The sequence below is a fragment of the Drosophila busckii genome, chromosome 3L, assembly GCF_011750605.1.
Source record: "Drosophila busckii strain San Diego stock center, stock number 13000-0081.31 chromosome 3L, ASM1175060v1, whole genome shotgun sequence".
Lineage (NCBI taxonomy): Eukaryota > Metazoa > Arthropoda > Insecta > Diptera > Drosophilidae > Drosophila > Drosophila busckii.
In genome coordinates this window covers 5,003,567-5,022,545 of record NC_046606.1, presented here as the reverse complement: position 1 = coordinate 5,022,545, position 18,979 = coordinate 5,003,567, and the positions used below count along the sequence as shown (strand labels likewise).

General features: G+C 36.8%; 2 protein-coding genes across 20 annotated transcripts in view; one reads left to right on the top strand and one right to left on the bottom strand.

The window, feature by feature from the left end:
- The window catches only part of LOC108599856 (potassium voltage-gated channel protein Shab), a 51,680-nt gene that overhangs the window by 762 nt on the left and 31,939 nt on the right, over positions 1-18,979 (bottom strand). For 2 of the 19 annotated variants that reach the window (XM_017986797.2, XM_033293609.1), the window contains 9 exons: positions 13,936-14,779; positions 13,263-13,352; positions 8,513-8,655; positions 7,969-8,370; positions 6,945-6,968; positions 4,264-4,377; positions 1,528-2,590; positions 1,279-1,472; positions 958-1,225 (listed from right to left, as the gene is read on the bottom strand). In XM_017986797.2, coding sequence (XP_017842286.2) covers positions 958-1,225; positions 1,279-1,472; positions 1,528-2,590; positions 4,264-4,377; positions 6,945-6,968; positions 7,969-8,370; positions 8,513-8,655; positions 13,263-13,352; positions 13,936-14,779 — 3,142 coding nt within the window. Of the gene's footprint in view, positions 1-550; positions 816-957; positions 1,226-1,278; positions 1,473-1,527; positions 2,591-3,422; positions 3,631-4,263; positions 4,378-6,944; positions 6,969-7,968; positions 8,371-8,512; positions 8,731-11,579; positions 12,210-13,262; positions 13,353-13,935; positions 14,780-18,979 lie in introns of those variants that run through there. The other 17 variants (XM_017986802.2, XM_017986799.2, XM_017986798.2 and 14 more) reach the window with 17 other exon arrangements.
- Positions 4,577-5,759, top strand: LOC108599771. The gene is made up of 3 exons (XM_017986816.2): positions 4,577-4,672; positions 4,730-4,828; positions 4,887-5,759. The coding sequence occupies exons 1-3, from the start codon at positions 4,645-4,647 to the stop codon at positions 5,711-5,713; spliced, it is 954 nt and encodes a 317-aa protein (XP_017842305.2). The 5' UTR covers positions 4,577-4,644; the 3' UTR covers positions 5,714-5,759.

Genomic DNA, 18,979 nt, shown 5'->3' with positions numbered 1-18,979 from the left:
AATGTTTATATAATTTAATCTAATTTATAAATTAGTTTCATGTTAAGTTAATTGCTTTCGCATGATTTATTCAAACACTCAATTGATTCATTCTTTGAATGCATTCTTTACTTTGCTTGCTAGGAAAACAATTATCGCTGGTGTGGGACTAAAATCCTTGAAATTACTTTAAGATCAGCTGAAAATTTTCTACACTCAATTAATGCAAAGAAAGTTTGAGTGTTAAATAAAATACTAATTTTAAAAAATTGCAAACAAACAAAACGAATTCGAAAGCTAATCGAATATAAAATTCAAAGAGTGAAACTTTGCAAATACTTTAAGAACTGTTAAATCTTTGCTATACTCAATTAATGCAAAGAAAGTTTCAATTTAAACTAAAACTAATACAAAATGCTAACTAAATGTATAATTTAAGTAAATTAACATTGAAATTGATATACAAATAAGCTCAACAACTAGTTATACAATTTGTAATAAATATTCTGGTTAAGCAAAGAGTGAACTTGTGTTTAAGTTGAGTGAAGTTTTATACATAGTCAGAGCTATTCCTGTAAGGAGAGACCGCTGCAGTGCCAACTGGTGTTTAAGGATTGCTAAAAGTTAGGACAAAATACGAAAGCAACAACAAGGAATATAAAGGGCGCCTCTCTTGCCTGCTGGCGTCCAATCGAACATCCGTTGCTTGAACTGTGTACAATATGCAAATACTGTTTGTTTTTTGTAGTCGTAGTTGTAGGTGGTGTCTGATGATGATTAGTGGATTAATGTGGATTAATGTGGTTAGAATGCAGCATCGAAGACTGTAACTGTAACTGCTGGGTTGGGCACGTTCGGTTTTGTGGGTGGGGGGGGAAGAGTATAAAATTTTTTTGTTTTATAGCCGAGCAAATGGGCTGACTTAGTGGGTAGCTGATCAATTGTTTGAATGCAATGCGAGCTGGCGCAACAACTTACCCAGACTGCTGTCTCGGGTTTGGCGGCCATCTGTGGACAGCGACTGCGCCGCTGCAGCGGAGCTGCGTGCAAGCAGCGGCTTGACTTGGCGCAGTGCCTGCTCCTCGGGATAACGTGGCGTTTGGAATTTCGTGGGCTTCGATTGCAGCGTGGCTGGTCCGGAGCGTTGATGCATTAGCGTGCGATGCCTAAGGGGTGGTGGGGATACAGACTTGGCTAAAACTGAATGAGGTAATTTATTCGGTGAGTAATCGCTGCCAGATTCGCCCTGCAAAAGCAATAGATTAATATTAAATACCAAAGCTGTGCTGGCCAACAAACCATAACGGTGCCATTGTCGGAGACTCCGGAGCCGGACATGTTGTCCGCCAATAGACGCTCGCTTTCGGGATCGGACAGCACGCGTGAGACGTCAGACTTGTTTTTCAGTATCGATTTGGAGCGCCTGTGATGCTCCAGATTGGGCGATGCATCAATCGAGTCTATCGATGAGGAATGCTTGCTTTCGAATTTAGCTGCAATAGCAAAATAGAAATTAGCTTTGGGCAGTTGCTGACTAGCGTGACTCACCTTTGGCACCCGCATTCTGTATGCCAAACAAACGCTGATTGATCAGCTTGGTGGCAGTGGCTAAGCTCTTGCCCGGCATAAACGCCGAGCGCTTTTTCTTCTGATTGCTGCTGCTGCTGGCAGCGGCGCCATCGAGCTGCAGATTATCATCGCAGAGCTTGGTGTCCTCGAAGCGCGCACGCGGCTTAGCGCTGGTCGGCCGCATGGCTGTGAAACTTTGCTGGAAACGCGTCTTGCGATGCTTTGGCACTGAGTTCTCATTGAGACTGACGCGACTGCCGCGCTCCTGCACATCAAAGTTTTGATAGACATCATCGAGCGGACTGAGCCCGCCCGCAGCAAGATTACGCAGCGCTGTGTCGCCCGAGGTGCTTTTCTTAACCTGCGCGCGCATGGACAAACCCGTGGCGCCTATGGTGGCTGGCAAACCCACTATAAACCCTGTGGAGCTGCTTATATTACGCCCATTCTCCTTTTCCAGCGGATTTATATACAGATTATCCATATCGATGTCCAGTGCGCAGGCCTCATCATTGAAATCCGCTGTTAGATCGCCCTGTGACAAAAACGGATGCGTCTGGCAGCTGGCGTAGGTATCGGAGCTATCGACGCTGGCCAAATCCGCATTGTTGTTGTTGTTGTTGCTGCCATTGCCATTGGCTGTGGTCATGTAGCTGCCATTGCCAAAGAGCAGCAGCCCATTGGCCGCAGCGCCAACTGTTGTTGTATTGAAATTGTTGTTGAAATTGTGATTAAAGTTGCTGGCAATGGGCGCAGCAAAGCGTGCGGCGCCATCTAGCGGCAGCGCAATGGTCGTGGAAGTTGTTGTGCCATATGAGGATGAAGTGGAGGAGCACTGTGAAATGATGGGCACCAAGCTGGCATTGGTATAAGCTGGTGGCGCGCCTATGGCTGCTGCTGCTGGTGTTGCAGCTGCAACTGTTGCTGCTGCCGGCAGCAGCGCTTGACGATTGGCTGCGCGCATTTCCAGGCATATGGGCTTATGGAAATCGGAGGTTGGCAGCGATATCACGCCCTCGGCATCCGTGTACTCCTTGAAGTCCTGCAAAGACATAGAAATCAATAATTTGGCATTTTATTTGCATTTCAATGATTTGAAAACTTTAGTTGCGGCGCCGCCAAGTGTTGTGCTTCAGTTTTGTAGCATGCAACTAAAATGCTTCAAGTTAAAAAACGTTAAACGTGCAGCAGCGCTAAGAACTGAACTTACCCGCGTTGCGGCTTGCAGCAGCTATCAAAATTTATTTATATTAAAATTATAAATTGTTTTCAAATCAAAAATACTGGCATTGTATATTTATTTTTTTATTTATTTACCAGGCAAACAAACGTTGTGTGTGTATGTGTGTGTTGTGTGTGTGTTTTGGTGCTTTAAATAAATTAACTTTGTTCAAAAAACATTTGAATTTATTGCAGTTCTCGTTTGTATATAACATTAATCATAATTCATATTTAATTCACATAAACTTTGCTACTAAATTGTTTGCTATTATAATAATAAATGTTCAATTTAATAATTTAAAACTAAGTAATGTGCTTTTGTTGTATTATGTTGAAGTATTTTCGTTTGGCGGCAAACTCAGCTCTCAATTAATTTTTAGCGTCTTAGAGTAAAGCACTTGCTAGAATAATAACACATGCTGCTTTAAGTGTGTGTGTGTGTGTGTGTGTGTTGCGTAAAAATAAATTAATTAAAATTCTTAGAATTTGTCTATGTCTTTGTTTAGCTTTTATGTCACGCACGCTAATTATTTAAAATATGCAATAAATTTATAATAACTTTTAAGTGTTTTTATGTGTGTGTGTGTGTGTGTTTAATACTAAAGCTAATTAACTTTTAATCATATTAATAATATTCATTTCATTTAGTTTTGTCATATATAGTATAATAATAATTTTTAAAGCACATTCGATGTGTTTTACTGCCTTTGAGTTTTTAATATAAATGTTGTTGTTGTCTGCTGATCAATCAATCAATCAATCAATCAATTAGTCATGCTTAATTGCAAGTGCTTGCTTTTTAATTTACTAAACGCTATTCGCGCGCAATGGCATACACTCGCCTTGGCATCCTGGCAAACCCTTTAAAAAAAAGAAATGAAAAAAGAAAGTCAACAAAAAATTTTGCGTTTTTTTTGTGGTTTGGATACGAAGCGAACACATTTAAATTAAAAAACTTATTTAAGGACACGCACTGGTCATCACTAGGGTGCAGAGCCACACAGTAACACACACAATTAGTTATCGATAGTATCGATATTGAGATCACAGATAGAATAAATCAACTGTGCCCGCCTCGATCATTCGCTTGAGTGCCAGATAATTTTTTGGCGACGGCGGCGGTCGCACCAGACGCTTCATGCTATACTCCTTATCATGAAAGACACAAATGCGATCCTGTGAGAAGATTCGACACACACAAATGGCGTTAACAACAAGTCAAAGAGTCAAGAGCTCAACTTGCTAGGCGTGGGAAGTACTGCGCCTACGGGATTTGCGTCGTAGCCTGTCTAAACGCTCTGATATGTTAATGCTTAGATTTATTTACAAGGTGCATATGTGCGTGTGTGTGTGTGTGTGTGTGTGTGTGTTTTGCAGTCAAGTTAATTAGTCGTGTTAGTAACAAAATGTAAGCATGCAACAACAAACTCTACATTAAGCGACAAGTAGCTAACAAATTTTAGTTTAATCTCTTGTTTTTGTACGATTTTTTACCTTTGTTGTGCAGAAGCAGCATTCAAACTCCACGGGCACATCCTGCTCCAGATTGTCCATGCGCTGGTTTTGCAGATTCTCAAGCGCTACCTGGCGTCGCAATTCAGCCACTTCCTATAAATATTATTATAGCCAACAATACATGAAGGGGAAATGCAACAAAATAAAAAATATAAAAAATATATGCGTTAACATGCGAACACAGCTCATGCTTAGTTTTAAATTAATTGGTTATTTTTAGTTGGCAGGCGGGCATGCAAACGTTTGTACAAGTGACGTATACGTAATATATTTATAAAGACAGCAGCAGCAATTTGCTTTGTTTGTCAGTCAATGTATAAATATTGTAGCCTCCATGTTTTGCCTAGCAGTTAATTCTAAATGCGCTCAAGCCAAACGCTTTGGATTGGTAAGCGACACACAAGCTACAGACTAAACAATTGTTAATAACATTTCCATTTGTTAGTTGCGCTGTTCATGGTTGTAAGCATGCCAGCTGCTATGTGTGGACACAAGAGATATCGACGCTTGCATAAGCTGAGTAGAGCAGCTGGCTACAATGAGGGTAAGTTGGCTGACCAACTGGCTTACAAAAACTTGGCTAACTGTTTCAACTGTTTCAGTGCCCGTTTGTGAGCAGCATCCGAATGTGAATTATCCACCCACTGGTCAGCCGTTTGATCAAAGCTGTGAGGCTGGCATTACGCCCTGTCCTGCGCCACAAAATCCCAACTATGCGCAGCCTTATCCACAACCCAACAACAACATGATAGTTGGTCAATGCTCGCAGCAGCAGCAGCCCATGATGATGATGGACGACGATGAGCAGCGCAGCTCGGACTTGCGCAAGTTGGTGCAACATTTGTATGTGGCACAGGCGCGCGTGCAGCTTGAAGCCAGCGAAATACACAAGGCGCAGGCTGTGGCAGGCTCAGCGCAGTCGCAGCTGGAGGACTCCGCTAACCATGTGCGCACCATTACCGCAACGCTGCACAATGCGCAGCAGGAAGTCGCTGCGGCTGCAATACGCGCGCAGATTGCGCAACTGCAGCTGGCGGCGCATGATCAGCTGCTGTTTGCTGCTCGCCAGGATGTGGATGCGCTGTCTTCTCAAGTGGTGGGACTGCAGGCAGCGGAGGGCATTGTGCAGCCAAAGCTTACGGTGGATTTGCATGCGCTGCTCGACAAGCTGCGCCAGCCGCTGCAGCATCTGGATCGACCCACGCCCGTGCCCATGATTGTCAACATGCCGCCGCTTTACGATAAAATGAGTCCCGCTGGCGTTGAACGCAATCAAATGACAGTCGCCATGCCGCAGCAAGTTGCTGCTGCTGTTAATCCCAGTGATGCTGCCACCAATGCCTGGCAGCAATTCAATTTGCACAAGCAACAATCGAGCAATGCACAATCGCAACAGGCGCGCATTGCCGCCAGTTTAAACAACAGCTAAGCCTTTCCTCTCTCTCTATTATTTATATATATTTTATATGCTTTGCTTCAGTTATCATTTAGTCAATATATATTTACTATATAACCCCAACACTCTGCTGTGTGTTCTGTTGTGTGTGTTTGTGTTGTTGTCTCTGTGTTACTATTTTAAGGTTTAAAGAATAGTCAAAAGAGTAACTTCTTGGCCAGCTGCAGCTCTTACTGTTCAAAATGCTAAATAAAAAGTCGTACACAGCCGACTTAACGAGACCCGGTACATAGGCTGAGCAAATTATATATTTAAAAAATAATAACTAGAGCACTAGACTACGAACTTCTAGCGAAATCTGTTGACAAATTGAATCCTTTATAGCCACAGCTTGAGTAAGAACTTTTAATTACCTAATAAAAACTATGAATTTAAAAATAACTCTATAGTATATATGAATAGTAATAGTTTTAATAATACCCAGTTTGGTATCTTTATCTTATATAGTTAATGAAATTTCAGCGTTCATACAGACAGACTGCGCTATATAGACACTTTTTGGTATCTCCTTCTGCCTTTGACAAGTTTTTTTATACAAAATTCATTCAACTAACTTATGCGTCCCTTTGTAAATTTTTTAACCGGGTCTATATGTTTATCTATAGTGTCGATTTGCTTAGCTAATCTACTTGCATTAAGCTTTCTAGCATTTTAGCAATTTAGCGCTATCGATAACGAAATATTTCTCTTTAGCGCATGCCTTAAGTTTTAAAATTTCAATTTGCTTATTTACAACTGCAGCTAGCCAATTAAATCAAAGTTATTTACAAAAAACATAGTTAAGAGGCATAAAAAAATATTTAGAACAAGACTAGCTCAAGTTTATGGCAAGAAATTTATCGAGCACTTATGCAATCCAAAAATTTTGTTAGCCCATTAATGTTTGGACCACTGGCAAGTACATTCCGAAAATGCAAATTTAGTTGGAACAATTCTTTAGGAAATTGTTTGCTGACTGCTTGAGAAAAAAAATTAATAAAAAAAAAAAAATAAAATGTTAGCAATATATGTTCAGCCACTGCAACAGTTAAATTATAAATCTAGCTCAATTTGTTTATTGCAGCGCATCGAATCGTTTCAACTATTTGATATGCAAAAAAGTTACAAAAGAGTAGCAGTGGCAATTAGTAGAGTAGTATGCATTAGAGTTAGAGAGTAGTTTGAGTTCTTTTTTTTTTTTATTTTGTGTATACTTTTAATGTACCTCCTTACTGCGTCCCCGTAAAATCTAAAAGGTTGAAATGTGTGATTTGTTTGGTTAACGAACTTTAGTTAAAAGCTAGCTAAAGGCAAGTTTAGTTCTTTTTATTTGTTGTGTGAGTGTGAGTAGGAGTTGAAAAATAAACAAATGGTAAGGCAAAAGTCGTGCGTGGCCGACTTTACAAATACACTTTGCCAAGAACTTTGTAATTGATTGAGAATCGGAATTTAAAATGCGATATTTTTTTTAGATATTAGTAAGACTAAGATACAATAATACAATAGGGCTTAGAAATATGAAGCAGAATGGGCCAGGATCGGGCTTTAAAGATTTATTTCCAAGCTGGTAACTTATCCAGATAGAGTGATATCTAAATGATTTTTTAGCTTTTTTGAATTGGAATTGCTCACAAAGTTTATTAGATTTTCCTAGAATATTTTCAATTATAAGATGCCAAGTTGTTAGTTAGGGATCAATATGCTAACCCAAAAATAATAAAAAGATTTATTAAGACGGACTATATTTTAATCTAACTCATAATCAAAATTATTTTCAGTTAATGGAAAGATACCAATTAATAATGAAGTTTGATATGCTAATCCAAAGGCAAATCAGATCATAATCAGAGCAATTTGAGAAGAAGAGTTAATGACGGACCATAATCAATAGCGTCTACTCACAATTTAAACTCCTTACAATAAAAGGCAAAGAGTTAATTTTTTTTATAAGAGTCTGATGCATGGAAATGAACAACTACTAAAGAATTCGTAAACCAATTTCAAACTAAAAACCAATTTGTTGTGACTTTCTTGCTACTAAAACGAGATATAGGAGATGCGAATTGTGTGTGTTTTTTTTCTAGATAACAATAGGTTGATAAATATATATTCGTTTAGCTCCAGCTTTACATTTACTAATACATTGGTTACAGTTTAAGAACAGTTTGAAAACATTAAGAAATTCAAGAGTTACGCCTAGACGACACCCAAAATAAATAAATGTCACCCCAAAAAATAAATGCACTTACCCCAGGTGTTATCATCATCTGAATGGGCAATCCCTTTTGGTTTGAGGCCAAAGTCATGGCATCCTCAGCTGGTGCTTCTGTTGCGCCTGCTGCGCTGCTTGAAGTTGCCACCGCGGTGGCAGCACTTGAGGCTGCCACAAGCGCCAGATTGTTTGCCACACCTGTGGCGCCGCCGCCACCAGCAGCAGCAGGAGCCGCAGCGGCCACTAGTTGTTGTGGCTTCTGTTGTAGTTGTAGTTGTAGTTGCTGCTGCTGCTGCTGTTGATGTTGCTGATGTGCTAACTGCAATGCCTGCTGTTCGCGTCTATAGCTTTCCATGGCCATCATGGAGGTTTGCCTGGCATTGGGATTGTCAAAGCTATAGGGAGGCACAGCATCCTGTTCAGAGCTAGAGCCGCGACGCTGGACAGATAAAGAGTGAGAGCGATTAGTCGGTGGAGTGAGCGTGCTACTTAACTTTGTGGGTAACCAGTTAGTCCAGGTAGGGAAAGGGAATAGTGTGAGATAGTGGGTGGTTGGGTAGCTTGGTGGGGGGCATTCTTACGTGCTGCATGTTGGAGTTGCGTAAATTGGCGACATGCTCGTAGTTCTTGTAGCAGCCCGTGCCTGTCGTTGCCGGATTGCGGCCGCTGGTCGATTCACCTTCGGTGCTGTTGCCATCCCCATCCGTTTGGCTGAGATTGTGGCCTGTGGGTGATCGGCGTAGCGCGTGGGTTAAACGATGCCAATTTTTTAATGATCTTGTGTGACTTTCGCGTTTTTCTGCATTAGCGCAAAGTTATGGTGTGTAAAGTGTAAAGTGTAGTTGTGTATTTTGGGTTGTTGTTATTGTTTTTATTTGTAGTTTGTTGTCGTTGAAGCCATGAATGCGTTTTGTAGCCATTAGATTTATTTGTTGTTGCATTTGTTTAGCCGAAAAGTTTGTTAGAGTATTCAGAAATATCATAACATTCGATTTTTTTTGTGGTTTGTTGAGCGCGCAAATGAGAGACGAAAGTTTTGTTTGGTTTCAAATCAAAAGAGGCATAAAAAGAAAGAAATATATAGATGCATCTTAATGAATGTCGTTATATGATTTAAATAGTATGAAACTATGGTTAATGTTTTAAAATACGAACGAACGAGACGACGAAGACAACGTTGAAACGTTTGCAAGGTGTTTCAAAATACCTTTTAAATACTTTTCAGAGTAGTAGGAGAGAGAGCAGCACTTAAGTTAGTTACAACATTTAACAAAGTTGCACTTTGTATCAATAGTAGTAGTAGTAGTATATAGTTGATATAGTTAATATATAGTTGAAACTAAATGCAATTATTGCAGCAAATATTTTAAGCTAAGTAAACTAGTATGTGTGTGTGTGAATGATTGACTGTGTGTGTGTGTGAGAGAGAGTACAACACTTAGTTTAGATTAGTGAGCAACTATTAACAATTAACTGTGAGCTACAATATAGTTTGGTTAGTTAGACAACGATTAAAACAACTGTTATATATAATATAATAGAATTAATATGAGAGAGGCCTAACTTAAGCTTTGCTTCAATTGAAGTTCAAATTTGGAGCTACTACCAGAGTTTACCAACTCTAAATTCAATTTAAATTAATTTTAAAATGATGAAAGCAGAGTTCACAATTTTAGCCACGTCTTTTGTTTATTTAATGAACATGATTTGAGCGTATGTATGAATAGGTTTATAGTTAATGGGCGATGATATTTTGTTTTATATTTTTGTTGTTGTTGTTGCTCAAACAAACACAGCCAAACAAATGTTGTTGTAGTAAGAACAGGCTTTGACTTGGCTATATAACTGCTAAACAAAAGCCTGATTCATGGACAATTACGCAAACTCATGTAAAGTTGTAAAAATAAACATAAAATTGCTTTTGTTTCAGTGTGTGCTTTGAATAGTTAACTAATAAATTTTCAGTTGACTGCAATTTGCAGCTAGTTTACCTCACTAGCTTGAGTAAATAAACAAAAATGTTATTTAGCAAAGTTTAAGACAAGAGCATGGGGCTTGAGGATGAGTTTTTAGTTTTAAGTTTAACAAACGACACAGTTAGTTAGTTTACAGTTACATACAATGAAATAAAAAGAGTACAGCATATATACGATTTTGGTTTTATTGCTAATTGTTCACAGACACACACAAAATATTTGTTATATATAGTATTAGTTAGTTTGTTTTTTTTTTTTTTTTGCTTCGACAATTTTACACAAGTACAACAAAATGTATGAGAGTACAGTTACAGTTATATTAGAGTTATAACGCTTTATTATAATGTTGTTATAATGTTGCTTGAGCATATACATATATATATATATATAGAGAGTTTTGTCTATAGTTGAGATGTTAGTAGTGTGGCATGCAGCGTTCATATTTTGTAGTTTAACCGTTAGCAGTTACATTAACTTAACTTGCGACTCGCATAATAAATAAATTAAAGTTGACGACTTTCGATTGAAGAAAAACACACACATATACATATAACTAAAACGTGTTTGAGTTGAGTTGTTTAATTAATAAAGGCACGTAAAAGGCTTTTTGCTTGTTTTCGTTTTTGTTGTATAAAAAATTGTTTAAAATTAATTTGCAATAAGCAGCACAATGATAGAAATATTGTAACAATATGAAAGAATAAAATTTAAAAAACTGCGCTTCATAGTTATATATATATTTATAATGCTTAATTATAAAACTGCTTTTAGCTTAAGAACTACACTTGAGTTGACTTAAAATTGCGCTTGCTGCAAAATTTGCTTTAAATAAGGCATTATTTCGATTTATATAAACTATTTAAGCTGCTTGGGTTTTTATATGTATATATTTCGTTTGCTATTGTTTGTTTGTTAGGAACGTTTGCCATTCATATATATTTTTTTTGATTTAAAAAACTAACCTTAGTCTCTCTTCACATAGCTACAACAACTAATATCATAAATAAGGCTGACTTGTTTATATAAAATGGCAATTGAGCAATTTTCTTCTTCTTTTTTTGAAACGTCTAACAAGCTCTTGCTCTGGCTGGAGGGACTTTCAAAACTAATTTTTGACTATCGTGCTCAACAAATGCGTTTTATTTATTAAGGCCTAAGTTTATTAGCTAAGTTTAAGACTAAATTAAAATTGTGCTTACGCGGATTGTTTTAAACGAGCTACTAACACACACACGCACGCACACTGAAGCTGCGTTATCGATAGTATCGATAACATACGCACTTTTCACAGCTTTACACACGCACACAAATCTTTTGAAAGTTTTGCTTGGCAACTCAAATTCAGCTGGCTGCAAAAACAAAATAATATTATTGAATTTCATAATGCAAACCTTGGCAAATTTGTGTGTTTCGTTGTTTTAATGGGACGACTAAAAACTGTAACATTTTATGTATTGTATTTTCAAGTGCTGATGGCATACCATAAAAAATAAAAGCAAAACTTTCAATTGTTAGACGCAAAATATAAATCAAATGGCACGCATGGCGTATGCGCAATAATTTAAGCAGCAGCAGCAGCAGCATGTGTGTGTGTGTGTATGTGAGTGTTTGTGTATGTGTGTGTGTGTTTATATATAATCACAACATTGCTTTTATAAATTTTAAGCTGCATTTTAAATGGAAGTACATTAGCTATATATATATCTGATTGGGTAAAGCTTTTTTTATAAACTATAAACTAGCTAAAAAACTAGCGCTAACTAACTGTATAATGCAACTGGCTTAGCTTCATTTTTTTTGCGTTTTTTGCGCTTTTCATAGGAAGTACTTGGTTATTTTTTTTTGCTTTTTGCTCTCAGCAGACACACAAATTTTACAATAACAATTACATTTTGACATTTCAACTAAGACTAAGTGTATGTTTGTATGTGTGTGTGTGTGTGTGTGTTTATGTGTGTGTGTGAGTTAACAAGTTGCATTGACTAATTTACATATACATTAACAGTTTGAAGGCTTAGGCTTAGTTTTAAACGCAAGCGCAGCGCAGCGCAAATTTTTTTTATGCTTTTGGGTCTGTCTATTTTTTATATTTCATTCGTTTCATTTGGGTTTGGGTTGTTGTTGCTGTGATTGCGCGTTCTTTAGCGACTGTCCTCGTTATCGCTGGAGCTGTTCTGCTGCTGTGCATCGCGCTCCTCGAGCAAACTGCGATTCAGCTCCTGTATGCGTGCCGACAAGGCGCGACGACGTGGCGTGCCAAAGGATGGCAATGGCGGCGGCTCAATCAGCGTATTTTTCTCGCCTTGCAGTTGAGAAATGTATTTTTTTGTATTAGCAAAGAGTATTTTTTTTTTTTGATAGCAATTGGCGCAACCAGAGTGCAAGTGTATATAATTTTTCAAGTTTGTTCAACAATTGTGTATGTGTATTTGTTTTTTTAGCAAGTGTCAAAAAGAAGAGCAGAGAGAGGGGAGAGAGAAGAGAGAGAGAGAGACAAGTTTGTATTGTTCAAACAATTTTCACAGTTGGCAGTTGGTTGCTTCATTCAGGATAGACTTATTTCTTTTTGCTATTTGCTATATTTTTTAATTTTTATACAGTTCATCAAATGTGTGTGTGTTTTATAATTTTCAAATAACTCTATCCAGTTTGCTAATTTAAGCTACGTATATATGCTAAATTTATGAATGTTTATCTATAATATATGATTGGTTATATATATGATTTATGTAATCAGCACTTGAAAATTTCACTAAAATGTACTTAAGTTTTTTTTTATAATAATTATGGTATTTTTGTTTTTGTAGTTCTGTAATAAATTTTTTAAAAATTGCAACGCTATATGTAACATACAAATTTGCTAAAGTTTTAAAATAAATTGGTTTTGATATTAAAACTGAAAAAGCTAAGCCATAATTTGCAATGAATTTTTGATATGAATTTATCGCATTGTTAAGCACATTTTGTAAGCTAAATTGGTAGTTTATAAAAAACAATGCAGTAAACAAATGAACGCATAAAGGCAACAAAGAGCGAGAGAGAGAGAGAGAATCGCATAAATAATGGCGCTATATGTTGTTGGGCGTATATACAGACCTACGAGCTACAGAAATGTAGTTTCAAGTTCAATAAATCAAAGTGCTTCAACGTTATAAAGAAGCTGGTTGACTAGGTTGACTATAATTCTATCCTTAGAGGTGTACTATATATACAAAAGAATTGTTTTGAAGTAAAGCTGGTGTTGAAACTGCTAAAAAATAAGCATTTGTTTTGTTTTGAATAAGAGTACAAGTTCAATTGAAGGTGTTTGTTTGCACGTACGCTACGTATACGCAATATTTAGAGATTTAATCACCTGGCGCAGTTTGCACATCAAGAGTTTGCCTGCCTATATTGGGGGTGCTTTGTCTTTTACCTTTCGGATGCACAACATTTGTTTGTTTGCCTATAAAAAGATGCGAGGTTAGCTGTAGGGTTTGGTTTTGGTTGATGTCTTGGGTAAATATCAAAAAAGTGTTGCCTACTTATAAGCGTAGGGCAGTATACGTGTTTTGTTTGTGTGTTTGTGAGTGCGCTGCGCTTTACTTTATACAAAATGGAAATATCCCCACTAATTGCTGCGATTTGGAACTGCGTTAAGTACAAAAGCATTTAACTGATTTTAGTGTTGAGTGTGTGTGTGTTTGTGTGTGTGTGTGTAGGGCTGGGCGGTCGCTTGCTTACCGCTTCGGCAGCTGCTAGCTGTTTAGGGGAAGTTTTAAAGCCTAAATCATTATAAACTTAACTACTTAGATTTACAATTGTTGGTTTTACTTAATCAAAATTTCTATCATTTGCATTAGTTTTAAGTTAAGAGCTATTTACACGCCTTTCGGTAAATCATAAATCAACAACATAAAGGTGAAGCCAACAACAAACATGCAGTAGTGCTAGCAAATTATTATTCAAAGCGTGCTTATTTACAAAAAACAGGCATCAAAAACACATTGAGCGTTAGTTCTTTTAGTTTTGAAGCGATTGTCGCTTACCTGTGTCAACGATGACATCGATGAGATCCATGGATTTGGCGAAAGCATCTTTGAGATTGATATGATGGAAGGAGACAATGCTACCCTCGCGTTTGGCACGATCGAGCGCCTCGCGTCGCTTGAGGGCCTTCTCGCGTCGCATCTGATTCTTATAAAATTCAGCAAAATTGTTAACGATGATGGGAATAGGCAAAGCGATTACCAGAACACCGCATATGCAACACACAGTACCAATAACCTTTCCCAGTGCAGTTGTGGGATAGATGTCCCCGTAGCCAACAGTTGTCATTGTAATACCCGCCCACCAAAATGTTTCCGGTATTGAAACGAATTTTGTATCCTTTTCATCCTTTTCGGCAAAATATGCCAGCGAAGAAAATATGAGAACGCCCATGGCCAGGAACAGCATTAGTAGACCGAGTTCCTTATATGAGTTACGCAGCGTAAAGCCTAACGACTGCAGGCCCGTTGAGTGACGGGCCAGCTTAAGGATTCGCAGGATGCGCATAATGCGAAATACTTGCACCACCCGGCGCACATCCTGGAACTGGTCCGTTGCATTCTTATTCGTTTCCAATAAAAATAACGAAACAAAGTATGGGAGTATTGCCAATAGATCGATTATGTTAAGGCCGCCCTTAAAGAACTTCCACTTGTCCGGCGAGGCGCTAAATCTAAGTATATACTCTAGGGTAAACCACGTAATACACACGGCCTCAACCATTGCCAATTGCGGATTATCCTGTGGTGTACCATTGTCAAGGTGTTGTAGTTGTGGTAGGGTGTTCAACGTCAGGGCTATGGTAGACAGGACTATGAATAGTATGGATATCACTGCGATAACCTGTGAACAATAAAGAACAATCGAAACTTTTTTGGTCGCATTACCAATTCTCAACAACACACAACAACAACAACATCATCATTATCATCAGCAATCAAACAGTTAAACGTCCATATATGTATATATATAAATACTTTTTGGTTTCTTTTTTATAACAACTAATAATAATATAGATGCATTGCCGCGAAAGTATCGTAACGCTAGTTGAGATGCAAACTTGTTCTAAAGTTGCTCACTCATTCTTACGTTAAATATTTTAATAATATTCCCTATCAAAATATACCTAAAGCTTAGAAATTATCGATGTTTTTGTTACAAAATCATTGACAATTTCCAATCTCTAGCATATACACTCTACTATTTTTTGCAATCGATACTTTCTCGTTAATGCGTCGATATTTTTTTTTGAACACACACAGAGAACACAATGTTACAACAATTAGCGTTCAGTTGCGATGCGCAGTTTTGGGACTTTGCTGTTTCGAAGTTCAAGAAGCAAACATTTAAAAGTTAGCTGCGCTTAAAAAACGTTTAGTTTTGAGAGTTTCTTGGTTGGGGGGGCGCTGGTTGGATGTTGTTGTTTGTAGCACGTTGGGCATTGGTATGCATCGAAAAAGTTGTGGGGGGGTGGGGTATGGGGGAACCTCAATTTTTAACTAGATTTTCTTGTTCTGGTACTAAGCTGCTGTACAATATGTGAAGTATATGTATAACATATATTTATTTTTTATAAATCCTTCGTTTTAAAAACAATAATTGTAAAATAAAAATAAATAAAATCAAATAAAAAACGTTAGAAACCTGCTGCTTAGTTAGTAGAGCATTAGTTAATGTCTCTGCTGTAGTGTATGTTTGTATGTGTGTGTTTATTTATGTTTTTTCTATTCCTTTTTAGTGGTTTGAATGGCTGTGAGTTTTGTTTGGTGCTTGTTTTAATTTGTGTGCTTAGAGTTTAGACACTGGTGCTAAGTTTCTAATTCGTGTGTGTGTGTGTGTGTTAATTGGGGGGACATAGGACATATGACGTAGCACAATGACGGAACACATTTACGTAACTACGAGTTAGTTTTTGGGGGTAGTAAAGCATTGGCTTGTTATACTCCGTTCAAAATAAGAGACGCTACCATCGGGTCTGCAGTCGATTCTTGTTTTATATATTTTTCATTTCAAATTCCTTCAACATGTTGCACAAAACGCAAGTGTAATATATGTCAGTGTTTGTTGTTGTTGTTGTTATTTGTTTGGGTTCTGGGCGGGGGGTCATGAGTTGAGTTAAAGTTTTGAGTCTCACATTTAAATGATAAATCGAAATAAATCGAACAAACTAGTTTAATTACATTACAATTTTCAATGCATATTTATTTAAATTCAATTCCATTAGCAAGCTAAGTATTACGTATAAGTGGAATAAAACAATAAATCAAATTAAGTTGTAATAAATAATTTATGCAATTTAGAAATTTGACTAATGCAATTATTTCGAGGTCAAATGCATAAGCTAACACATAAACAATTTTAAATATTTTATGTAATTTTACTAAACGAACTGCAAATTGCATTTTGAGTAGAGATAGAGAGAGAGAGAGAGGACGGGCATGTCTAGTTTTGCATTTTGTAGTAAGGCAAATGTCAAAAACCAATTTTGACAGCAATGAGCAGCAAAATTTCAATTTCAATGTCAGCTGCATCAGCAGCAGCTGCTAGCAAAGATTGCTAGAGTGAAAGAGATAGTTAGAAAGTGAGAGAGTGAGCGGCAACAATTGACAAAATTGCTTTTTGTTTTATTTAAACATTTGCTCGCCTCGCCTCAATTGCATGCAATACGCCTTTTGCTTTCAATGTATGTATGCATTTGTATGCGTGTGCGTGTATATATGTGTGTGTGTATGTATGCGTGTATGTGTGTGTGTGGGCACATTAGAGCTGTGTCCAAATCTACCATAGTAGGCCACTGTACGCAACCACGCAGTTCTCTAGACTTTAGCCTCAAAATCAAACAAAAAAAGTTTTTTGTTTTCATTTCAATTTTTTTTTTTGTTGGTTTGAAATTTAGTTTATAAATTTTTAGTGGGTACGGGAAAACAATGCAATTTTTGCTGAGAATATGACGAAAGTTTATTATTTAGTTTAGTTTAGTTAAGTTTTTAAACATACTTAGTTAAGAGAGCTTCAAAAACAAGACATAAAGTAAGATATGGAAATTTTTAAATAAAATCAAACAATACAAAAGTTGAAAAAAAAAGAGTTAAAATTGAAAGTACGTAAGGTGCTTTGAAAGCAGCTTTCAAGCAGAGCTTAGGGCAAAGATTCAGACTGAGAGAGAGAGTGAGATAGAGAGAGAGAGAGAGAGAGTCATTTAGAGAGAGAGAGATAGAGAGTACACCTATATACACTTTGGCCACAATCGATTGCAATTTAAGCAGACAATCCAACTGCGGGAAAGTTAATTAAATTTTTTTTTTCATTAACTACTTTTTGCATTACGAGCGAGTTGGCGGGTTGAGGAAAGTTATTGGGGGGTGGTACAACTTACTACTATGACATTTTATGCATGATGTAAAGAATTTTTTAAACATTTACTTTTGGCTACATTAACGTTTTGTTTATTGTTCTATTTTTTTTTTTGTTGCTGAATAGAATGCAATGGCGTTTATGTAGTTTAATTTTTTTTTAAGTGTAAGGGTTTTAGTGCGAATTTTGGAACTGCTACCATTGCTGCTCAGTCATGATATTGAACGAGAGTGGGGGCGGGGGTTTGGGGTTTATTTAATGGGTTACTTTACGTTAATGAAGAGACGAAATTTTTTGTTGGACAACTAAACACTAAGTTGTATTAAAAACTAATTGATAATAAAGCAGCACACAGCCAAGTGCTCGCTAGTTGAGCGTGACGACAAAAGCGTTAAAAGCCAAAAAAAAAACTGAAAATGTATTTTGAACTATGCACAGGCACAAAAATTTATATTAACTTCCCTGTAGTCTTTGCTTAATCCACTTGAATTACAAACACATTTGAATTGTAGTTCGTATGAGTTCAAGGACTAGAAAAATGTGAACCAAAAAATGAAGTGTACGGAAAAATGAAAGACGAAATAAAGGACATGCAACAGTAGTTTAAATATATATACATACAAGTACAGTAGACACACAATATACAAACATGGGCAAAAAAATGGAAAAAACATTCAATTTGATATAGGAAAAAAGTGCGCATACGCCACATAGGCTGCAAGTTTATAGTGTATTATATATATGTGTGTGAGTGTGTGTGTGTGAAAATATGTGCAAAACATGAGCAAGGGGCCAAAACATCTTGCACACTACAAAACTAACTAAACTTGCTTACACTAAATTATTAAAAATTAAGTTTGCAGTCTCTATGTCAGTTGTTGTTCTATTGTGTTTTGTTTTATTTATAGGGAGAGAGAGAGAGTTGGAGAGAGTGCACGCAAATTAAGTTTGGTATTTGTTTGTTTGTTTGGTTGTTCGCATACTTTGTTCGACTCACTAAGAAAACAAACAAAATTCGATACAAACTGGCTAGATCATTCTACAAAATGCAGCAAATTTGGTGGGTTTTGGTTTTCTTTCTAGGGTATTTTGGTTACAGTACTGTACAACTTAAGAAATGAAAAAGTTCAAATGGTTTAAGTGGTTAACAAGTTAAGTTTTAGTTTCTTGAACGTTTTGTAGCACCGCAGACGTTAGTTAGTAAGTTTGTATGTGTTTGTGTATTTGTGTATATATGTGGAGACAAATTTGTTAGTTTAGGTAGTAGCCAATAGACCAATAGTTCGAGTATATAGTATATATTAGTTACAACAATTAAATTTCAAATATATAGAGTACAACAATCAAATTTCGTATGGGAATTTATAGTTTATATATAGACAGCAAGACACATATATACAACAAAAGAATTTTTAGCTTTAAAACACAAAAGAGTTTAAAACATCGAGTTGAATTTTGTTTGGTTGTTGTGTATTTATATATTGGAGTATTTTGTTGTTGTTTTTTAGTTGTCTTGTGAGCGCGTTTTTTGCTTATTGCCATTACTTATTGGTATTGGTGTATTGCTTTTTTTTCTTGTCTCTTTCTTATCAACAAAACAGGGGCCAAACAGACAGAGAGAGCACTCTAAAGTTAAATTGTTTATATTTTGTTCTCATATTTATCATTTCGTATAAAAAAGGATGTGTT